The sequence below is a fragment of the Pygoscelis adeliae genome, unplaced genomic scaffold (assembly GCF_000699105.1).
Source record: "Pygoscelis adeliae isolate BGI_AS28 unplaced genomic scaffold, ASM69910v1 Scaffold174, whole genome shotgun sequence".
Classification (NCBI taxonomy): domain Eukaryota; kingdom Metazoa; phylum Chordata; class Aves; order Sphenisciformes; family Spheniscidae; genus Pygoscelis; species Pygoscelis adeliae.
The window spans coordinates 811,841-822,513 of record NW_008824676.1 but is presented as its reverse complement, the minus strand read 5'-3'; the positions used below and the strand labels follow the sequence as shown (position 1 = coordinate 822,513).

Sequence of the window (10,673 nt, the reverse complement as noted above, 5' to 3'; positions counted from 1 at the left end):
ATTGTGAAGTTATAATACTACCACAGTTCACTGTATTTTTCAAGTGACTGTTTAAAGAGTGTTATTTAATCCATACATGAAAATAACACATTCCCTGATGAGAGATGATTGTACACTGTATTTTATTTGAAGAATGGCATATATAGTGACTGTTTCTTTTGTATAAAATGTTTATGAAGTACCTTCAGACTAATATTTTAAGTTTTTTGTGAGGATAAGAACGTGCTAAGTGCAGGAATAGCATACCTGCTGAGACATAATATTTATTATCTTGATTAAATTGACAGGCGTGAAAGCAAAATGGCAGGAAACAGCCTCGTTCTGCCCATAGTCCTGTGGGGCCGTAAAGCCCCCACACACTGCATATCCACCCTGCTGCTCATGGAGGACGCGTCAATGATCGTCACGGGATGCCACGATGGGCAAATATGTCTTTGGGACCTTTCTTTGGAGTTAGAGGTAAGACTAAAGTCTGTATAATCTTAATTTTCCTTGTGTTTAAAGTGCGTATCGTTGTTGCCAGTGTGATTTTATTCTTCGATATTATAGTATCCATTCTGGTCTTCAGTTCTTTCTACGCCCTGTTCACTTGTCCTTTCTTCCTCCCTCTCATGAGGCCTGGATGTGACACTACATGCTTCCCGTAGTGAGTATTTCAGATTAGAAAGAGGCGTTCTTGCTCTTGAACTTTGTTGCGGCTCCCGCAGTAATTTTTTAAAGTAATCACTTCCTCTTTTCTGGAGCTGCTATAAACTAGTTGTTACTTTCAAGTTTAGCTGCTTAATACTGTTTTGAGAAAACAGATTCTAGTGATCAGAGGACTGTACTTAGAGAACTTTTTAAGGTTATTATTTTATTCAACCACTTTTTCCCACGAAAACTGAAAGAGAAAAAAGGCTAGTAGCAGAGATAAAGGTTGATGATTGATTGTTTTATGCCAGTGGCTGCCCCAGAGTTGAAATCTGCAAGTGTCTATTTTGAATGTGATCTCGTAGTTTGCCTTGGTACAAAGAGTTTTAAACTCTTGGAATGGAATAGCAAAACAATCCTTTCTTGTAAAAAACGCAGCACGCTTCAGGAAAAGTTTATACTGAATACCTAAAAATCTCAACGTCTGTGAGTTACCCCCATAAATTATGTTTGTCTGGTGTATTTATAAAGAAAGAACGAGAGAAAGCAACTGGTTCTTTCTAGAAAGGACAAATAAAGGGCAGTTTTCTTTTTTTATCTTTAATCTATGCATGGACTTTACATAAACTTATGAATATATAGGTTTGTGAACTGTACTTGATGGGGGGGAAACTATTGTCGCAGTACAACATAACTTTTTCATTCAAATTGGGCCAAATTCAGTTTACGATTTAAAAATATTGATAGCATGAGTTTGATGCAAAATGCATTTTTTCACAAATTTGCATTACAGTATTGGGCAGAAACTTTTTTTTTCCACGTACTATAGCAGCATTTGGTACAAACTCTTTCAAGATTATATATCCACTGCTGTGCTAATTAAATGTGTGTGTATAGTAACACGTGTATATTTATATAATACATAAAATGGAAATCTGCAATATGTATATTCTGGTTAAGTAATAGTGCCTATGTTATTTTTACTTCACATTTTATTTCCCTAATTCTAGATTAATCCCAGAGCTCTGTTGTTTGGTCATACAGCCTCAATTACTTGTTTATCAAAGGCCTCTGCTTCCAGTGAAAAGCAGTATATAGTGAGTGCATCAGAGAGCGGGTGAGTTTCCTGAGGATTTATTAATATGCAGATCTGTTAAATAATAGAAATTGAGGGTGGAGGAGAGATCAGGTTGTTTACATACACAGTGTTTTTTACTTAGTATAATCTCTATGGATATTCCAAATGATGGGACTTCTCCCCTGTAGGTACTGTGTGGTGTGAGTTTTGGCTTCGTGGCCTGAAAGGAGCATAGGGAAGCGCCCGAGGTCCTGGAGGGCTTCCCCTGCTATTTGTTGTGCCTTGGGAGTCGGTGGCAGGGTGCCGCACAGTTGTATGTAAAGCAGTATGTGGAGCACTGGATGCGATTTATGTTTGGATGGGCAATGAGATGTGTGACGTTGTTTCCTTCAGTCAAGGCACTTCTGTGCTTTCTGTCATCTTTTTGCTTGTGCGAGTTTGTCAGTTCAGTTGACAGTAGATGCATATTTTGCTCCTTTTTCTCTGCTTATCCAAGATCTGTTTCTTGAGTGGAATCAAGAAAGTTGTAGTTGTAGTGTATCTTGTTGGCAGGAAACGGTTCCTAATATGTATTAAAACTTGGAAACCTGTCACACAATTTATCTATATTTCTGTTGCAGTGTTTGATTTTTATCCTTAAGAAAAAATACGTCAGCAAATACATTTTATTTTTTAAGAGGTTTTATTTACTAATCAGAGTAACTGGGAGGTGGAAGGGGGAAGGATTTCTTATGCAATTGACATTAATGGCAATTGCAGTCAGGTAATTTAAAGAAAAAAGTCACACTCTGTAAATTTTAAATAAAATATACTTTGTACACTCACATTTTAGCCTAGATTTTGGGCTAATTTATTGAAAAGATACACAATTTAATAAATTACAGGTCAAAGCTTTGGGGCCAACTAGTTTTGTCATTCATAACTCACACATGTTATTCCCCCCCCTACCTTTTCTTCTTCTCATTCTCTGCCTCAGGCTGAGTACAGAATCTTTAGTAACCAGCTATCCTCTACTGGGACAGCACTTTCAACTGGCTAAATAACTTGTTCTGCTGCGGTTTCATGCTGTAGCTTTTGCCATCTGAATTTAGTTCCTCTCCTGCTATGGAGAGTGTTTCCCCAGGCAGCCCTGGGCATTAGCAGCCGTCAGGAGTTGGGATCGGAGTCAGTGCGGCCGGGCTGGCCATGCAGCTCAGGCAGGATGGGGAAGAGGACCCAGCTTAAACAGCTTTGCAGAGGCAAGGAGCCCTTGCTGAGACAGCTTCCAGCGCTTTCTCAAGAGCCCTTCAAGGCTAGACAGCAACTTATCAGAGCTGGCCGTGAGCCTGGGCCAGCCCCGACAAGTGGGGAGGATGCATTCCCTGTATTCTTGTATCTACACTCATACTCCAGTTGGCTATATGAAAGTGAGTCCTCATTACCAGCAAGCAGTTTCTGGGAAACAGGCCATGGTCTTGCTCTTCTGATAGTCATTCTGGGAGGCAGGAGGTCTTTTTCCCCAAAATACGTCGTTAGTTGTGGTTCAGGGAGTTGGAGTAACTGCTGTTGTTATCAAGAGTCTAGAATAGCTTCTGAGTTTCTCAGTAGAGATACCAGCACTTCAGTTACAAATGAATCATTTTCCTCCATGGACTTGCATTGAACAAGAGGGGTTGCCCTTCACTTCTGACCTATGGCAGGCCATCTCATAGTACTGCTGATTTTTTTTAGCATCCCTTTCTTGAGTCTTAACAGCACAGGGAACGCTACGTATTGAGGTGTGGTATAGATTTAAAATGGATTAGCTCTCTGCTTTTTTTGGAGACAGTTACTTTTATTCCAGAATAACAATATTTTGGAAAGAAGTTGTAATTACACATCATAATATTCCTTCTTAAACTAGTGGAGACTTTGAACGCTCTTAGATTTAATGTGGTATGCATGTATAATTTGTTTTTAAAGTATGCCTTTCCACTTTGCCTTTTCAAAGTTTGCTTTGGAAAGTTTACATTTCCAACTCAGTTGTCTTTCATTAGGTAAAATATTTAACTTGAAAGTATTTGCAAAGATGTTCCTTCCCAGAGCATCAGTCTGTTCTTGAGGGTTGGTTTTTCATTCATCTGCAGAACTTCCTGTTTGAATGACAGACTTTTCTGCTATGCAAACCAAGCTTATAAAAGGAAAAAGAAGTTTGTGAGTCAGGGTTTTTTTGTTTCTTTGCTTTGTTTTTAAAAGGCTGTTTACCGAAAGGTGGACCTCCAGGCTAAGGCTGATTTGATCAACTCTGAGGAAGAAATTTCTTAACTTCTGCCTGTATAAATGTAGTTGGCCAGGTATAGGTTTATTTTATTTGGTAACATAACAAATAAGCTTTTTTAATGTGGAAAAGGTGGGGAACAATATGACTGAACAACCTTTTAACCTGATATTTCAGCGTAGAATGTGTCAAAACTTAGAATTTCCGTCTTGTAGTGATTGCAGTACTAAGTAATATTTTCCTTTTGGATTTAGAACCAAAATATGTTTTCATTGTGAAATTATATATCTGATGTAAAGGGAAAAAAGGTGAGAAAGCAGCTGACGGATTTTGTTCTGATTAAATTTTAATATAAAATTTTAAAAGTAATTTTTTTTGAAAAATACTGTAAATAGGGGGAATGGCTGCTAACTGGAATGAATTTATAGAGGAAACTGTAATCTTTGCTCATAAGGCAAGTCAGAAAAGTACCTACTGATACTACTTATAATTTGTTGTTCGATGCTTTCAGTTTGGTCTTAGAAGTGCTGAAGAGTAACAGGTGATGCTTCCACCTCTTCACCGCCTGGGCCCTCAGAAAAACCTGCGGTGTTCACTGCCATCTGACGCAGCTCTGTTTTCTGTAATGCTGTTTTCTTCCTCACAAATGTGGAGGAGGCAAGCTAATCTTTGGGCAACTTAGCGGGTGCAGTAGAAGTATATAATGACTTGAAGCGTTTGTGAGAGAAGTGAGAAATTTTCAGTTACGTACTTACGTTTACTTAATATTGATTGTTTATGATGAACCTTGGCATTTCACTTGTTTCCCTTCTGTAGGGAAGAGGGAATTGTGTAGATTCAGATAGAAGGACTGGAAATTCAAGTTGATTTTGAGTTTCTTTTATCTAAATACAATTCATATAGTCACTAACAAATGGTTAAGTTTCTTCCAATGTAAATGCTTTTTAAACCCTTGGAAGACTGAAATATTTTCCATGTAGTTTTAATCTGCCTTTTATATTTCAGGGAGATGTGTCTGTGGGACGTGAATGATGGGAGATGCATAGAGTTTACTAAACTAGCCTGTACACATACTGGCATACAGGTTAGTACTTTGTGTATGTTTCAGAGGTCCTATTCTATATTGCAGTGCATGGATAACTATAGATTGGCTATCAAAACAAGGCTGTTGTGCTTATTTTTAAGCTTAATAATGACATTATGTGCATACTGAAGTATCTCATAAATAGTTTATGCTGTATCATCAGATGCCCTAGAGCTGGAAATACGTGCTGTGCTTCAGCATTTGAAAAAATGTATCATAATTAATGAGAAAGGCTGGAAAGAAAGGAGGAAAATGAGAAAATTTTTTGGAGTAGTACTGCCAGGGGAGGTGGGAGCATGAGGATGACCTTAGCAGGGAAGGCTGAGGCAGGCTTCTGTCAGCTACAGGAGCTGGGTATACAGGGTAAGGATAGCCTTGGGAAGTTAACAGGAGAAAGGGGGCCGCTGCAAAAAGCTCCCCTCATCAGTGCAGAGTAGTAATTTTTAAACATACAGGCATTAGAATGATTTATGAAATTATGGTTTTGATTAAAAAATGTAGTCAATGTCTCACGTGGAGTATAACTTCTGTATTTTGTTAATATGCATTTAGTTCTATCAGTTTACAGTTGGGACTCAGCGTGAAGGGAGGCTACTATGCCACGGACATTATCCAGAAATTCTTGTTGTGGATGCCACCAGCCTGGAAGTTCTTTATTCTTTATTATCAAAGATATCTCCTGACTGGATCAGCTCCATGACTATCATTCGATCCAATAGAACACAAGGTAATTATTTTTGTTGCTTTTATTATGGCTTTGCCTCTGTCTAAGAGAAACACTATTTTCACCTTTTTCAGGAACCTCGGGAGGAACTAGGCTGTTACTTCTTGTGATCTTGGGCAACACCCAGCAAGCACTAACCTTTCCGAAAAGCAAAGTATACATAGTTGTTTCTAGTCCCTGAAGAAGAGGCTAGTTTACCACCTATGCAGTATTGTCTCTGTTGCTGTCCCATCAAATGGGAGTTTTGGCTCTGGCCAAAATTTAACTGCTTTTTCATGAACAGAACCTAAAATCTAGCCAAATCACTGTGTGTGTGCGCATGCACTTGGCAGGATCCAGGCTCACCTAGTGAATAGATTCAGTTCTGTCATCTTCAGTGTGTGCATGGGCTGAAACCTGAAGCACAAGGAAGAGTGGTTTTTTTTGTTTTTATTTTGAATAAAAGCACATTCCACTAGAGTGATCACTTGTTTTGTATTTGGGAACTGAGAAGGAGTTCTGGAGAGCACTCTGACAGTGAGAGCCTGGAAACTGGCACAAGACTGAAGGAAGGCGTGCAAGAACTCTAAATGCTAAGGCTGTCATCTGTATTACAAATGTGATGTGTAGTATACATCGAGATCATTTGGCAAGCTATACATTGTAATTTTTTACAAGATATATAAGTACTATGAGTATTTCTTGTGATTAGTAGCTTTATAAAAAGTGCTGTCATAACATTTTCAAAGCTATTATTGTAGGAAGTGTGTTTAAGGAATGTGCTGATTAAAAGTATACAATAGGATTAAAAAAAACCTGAAGACTGTAGAGGGAGGAACTTCTAAAAGTGATGACAGTCGGTTTAGTAGAGAGATATGTGAGTAGGCTCATGTTCGGTGGTGGATTAGTTGACATGGTTTGAAGTGATACCTGTCCACACATCTGTTTTGCTCTGCTAGTTTGTGTTAATTTGCTAGGCTTTAAATTCTGGCAGCTGAGGCGGAGACATGTCTCATTCAGGTTTTCCTGTTGTGGAGACTGTAATTCCTAAGAGGTTTGGGCAACACTAAGGAGGAAGATCCTGACAAAAGGAGAGACTTTTATCCTGAGTTAAGGCTGACAGCAGTTGTAAACTGAGTGTTCCCAACGTCCTGGCGTGGGAAAGCTCAATTGCTATCCCTACAACATCTAAGCTGCTGGAACAACTGGAAGTTAACTCTGTACTAAGTGTTTCCTGATACTGCCTTTAATTTTATTTCTTGTTTTGTAATCATTTTTATTTTGTAATCGAGAAGTTACCCCTTGGATTTTGGTCTTACGCCAGACCTGTCTGGTAGAAACAGGAATGTCTAGAAAGTTTGACTAGCACTTGATATACTTTGTGTTTTGTGAAGGTAATAACTCTAATGGAGTAATTTTTGCCCTTTGGGAACCCGCAGCCAAGAGGCGCTTGGGCAGCTGTACAGCTGGAGTGTGCTTCCCATTAAACTTCAGTGTCCTCACAGGCTGGTGCGGGCAGACAGGCACAAGCAACAAATCTCTCCTCTTGGGAGAGTAACCCCTTGCCTTTGGGGAGAGTGATGGGACAACCCACAATGTCTGGTAGCAATACTAGAAACAACTGTGACTTCCCTTCCACCCATTTAGTGAGTGTTAATTGAGAGATGTAAACACAAAGCCACGGAATCTGTGTGTGTGCGTGTGCATATGTGCTTCTGGAATACCACTTTGTAAATAAACGTTTGATTTTGAAGCAAACACTTCAGGAATGTTTTGATAAACTTTTCATGTTGAGGTACTTTCAGTACGGTTTTGTACTCAGATATGCACAAGTGTGCAACAAAATGAAGACGTCCTTGTACTTATCAGCCTAATGTTTGTTTCTCCCCAGAGGATACTGTTGTAGCAGTTTCGGTGACTGGCATCCTGAAAGTGTGGATAATAACCTCTGAAGTCAGTGGGTTGCAGGTAAACAAAGGCTTCTGAATTAATGATATTTCCTGTTGTGATCAAGGGAGAACTTCCATTAATGCTGTTTCCTGTTCTTCCAGCTACCTAATGATAGTATGGCTTTTTCCACTTTGCCATTTGAAAAGCAACTTCCTTAATTTTGCTTTACTGATTCTTCAAGTTACCAGCAGAACTCCTAATCTTTCTCATGTTTGATTCAGAGAACTTATTTCAAAATTAAGAGTAGGATAATCTCCAATTTCTATAAATCTATTTTTTTATTTGTACCATGTAATGATTCGTGTTAATATACAAATATTCGTGTTAATATACAAATATTCGTGTTAATATACAAATATTTTTCTTCTCACTTTTCCCTCTTTAAAGCTCGTATTCTTCTGTGAAGTCATCTAGTACTACGTTCCACAGGAGTTTTGAGTTCCAAAGGGAATTTAGTAACAAAGATTGTTACAGTAATGTTTAACTTTCCAAACTGATACGGATGCTGTACTGCGTGCATAACTTTATTCAGTACAGGCAAAACTTTTATATGCAAGAGCTCACAGTATAAGTACTCATTAGTTGGAAGAGATGATGCTAATAAATACATGTTTACTCTGTATAGTACAGTTAGAAGAAATAAGTCACAGAGTTAAAGCTTGCCCTGTGCTGCATAGGAAGTGTGTGTCTTTTAATATGGTGGTGGCATTATAGAAGTGACTTTATCACAATACTTAATTTTTTTAAGATTAAGTTCTCCAGCTGCATTTCTTATGCTTTTAAAATATCTGTACTTAATTTTAAAAATTTTTAATCATAGTTTTATTATATCATACTATATTACTATTATTAAATTTAGTATTTTATTTAGCATTAAAATTTATTATTAAATGTAGTATTTTTTTTGAGAAAGATAAGAAGTGAGATGTGGAGATGCCTGAAGGGTTTGCTGAGCAGAGAATACAGTTTTTAGGAATGTTCATTATTAGGGGTTATCTACAGCGTGCTCTGTTACTTGGCAGTTCCTGCCTTCCTGTGTACTAATGAATAAAAGTCTTAAAGGAGATTTGCTACACATCTCGTAGACTTCTGGCAAATTAGCTATTCATAGAAACCTCTTGTAAAAGATATACCTTACTATAGATGTTTAGCAACTACGGAAAAATAACGTTATGATATATAAATGAACTATTTTTTTATGAACTTGTTTATTTCCAGAATATATATAATGCAAAAGCAACACGGTTTGCATTAGCTTGAAAGACCAATATAATGGCATTCCTTGCTTTTGACCCCATCAGGGGACAGAGGTGGTATTCATGGTTTTTTGTTTCATAGTTTCAAACTTGATGAAATTGTTTGCTCTCAAAGCATTTTCTGGAAACCCTTGCCGTACAGCTAGTAAAGTTTTAGCTAACATCACAATATTACGTTACACTTAAAAAAAAAAAAAAAAAAAAAAGAGGCAGCTGTGAGCGGTGAAGAGTATTGGCTGTTATGAAAGTAAGAAACCAAAAACGTAACTAAACAGGAGCTTATCTCAGGCTAGTCTACTTGGGATATGGGGAACCTTGAAAGAGTGAAACGTGAGCTGAATCTGCTTAGTTTCAGCTGACTATCTGGATGCAAGGTAATTCATTGACAGTGATGATACTAAATAGGCACCACTAATCTGTCCAGCTGGGGAATTTGTTAGACTTAGGTGACGAAAGAGAGTACCACATGCTCTTGCAGATCTTCGTATGAGGAATAGTAGAATAAGAACTGCTACAAGTGTTTGGTTTTTCCTTAGAAGTTGGCCATCTGGCATCTTATGAAATGGCATAGCCCCTTTTCCATCACATGGTCTCTGTCACGTTCCTAAGTTCAATTTGAGCAAGAAAAAAAAGCAGCTGGGTGTCTTCTTGTTATCTGATTTCCATCTGTACGTTGTTCTGTGTAGAGGCTTTCAGTTTCAGGCTCTGGTTGCTGTGACACTGTCTGAGCACTTAAATGGTTTCTGTGTAGGACAGAATGCTTATTCCCCATCTTGAAGATGAGGAAATAATATTTCAGGAAAATACTTTCTTGCCACAGAGAACTGTAACAGAGTAAGGAGTTGTGATCTAGGACATCCGAGTCCCCGCTTCTTCCTTAATTGCCTGGCTATCCTGATTTTCTCTGCCCTGTCTCGATAACGTTTTTTTATGAAAGTGAAGAGCCCTGTGAAATCGGTTAAAGTGACTGGCATTGCAGACAGGTCTTTCTGTAAGTCTCCTGTTTATACCCACAGCAGGCTATCTGCAGCCTTCTGTTGTTTCAGCCAGGTTTTTATAACTGTGAGCCAAACTTTTCAGGTTATGGATGGCATGGCCGTCCCTTCCCCTTTAAGGTATCCCAAGTCAGAGTGAAGATGGACAGTCAGTCCAAGTGAGTATTAGCTTGGGAGTTAGTTCATGTGTGTTCTGGATCTGGACAGGTTAGTAGTGACCACCCTCAATACAACCAGAAGAGAAAGTTTTGCTTTGAGGTGGGCCCTGATTAATCAAGGTACAGCACCGATGTGATAAATCAGTCTGATACTCAGACTCAGCAAAGGGTGTTTGGCCAAATGGTTAAGATCCCGTGTGTCCTGGTTTTGGCAGGGATAGAGTTAATTTCCTTCCTAGTAGCTGGTATACTGCTGTGTTTTGGGTTTAGGATGAGAACAAAGTTGATAAGGCACCAATGTTTTAGTTGTTGCCAGGTTGTGCTTACGCTGGCCAAGGACTCTTCAGCTTCCCATGCTCTACCGACTGAGAAGGCTGGAGGTGCACAGGAAGCTGGGAGGGGGCACAGCCAAACTGGCCAAAGGGACATTCCATACCATGGGACGTCATGCTCAGTACATAAACTGGGGAAAGCTGGCCAGGGGGGCCGCTGCTTGGGGACTGGCTGGGCATCGGTTGGCGGGTGGTGAGCAATTGCACTGTGCATCACTTGCTTTGTGTATTATTATTATTATCTTATTATT

The 10,673-nt window shown here is 38.9% G+C and overlaps 1 protein-coding gene across 1 annotated transcript in view; it reads left to right on the top strand.

Moving 5' to 3' along the window:
* The first annotated feature begins 300 nt into the window (after positions 1–300).
* Positions 301–10,673, top strand: part of WDR7 (WD repeat domain 7) — a 133,897-nt gene continuing 123,524 nt past the window's right edge. Inside the window, exons 1-5 of the mRNA XM_009323058.1 lie at positions 301–459; positions 1,641–1,747; positions 4,950–5,028; positions 5,581–5,755; positions 7,623–7,699. Coding sequence (XP_009321333.1) covers positions 301–459; positions 1,641–1,747; positions 4,950–5,028; positions 5,581–5,755; positions 7,623–7,699 — 597 coding nt within the window. The remainder of the gene's footprint in view (positions 460–1,640; positions 1,748–4,949; positions 5,029–5,580; positions 5,756–7,622; positions 7,700–10,673) is intronic.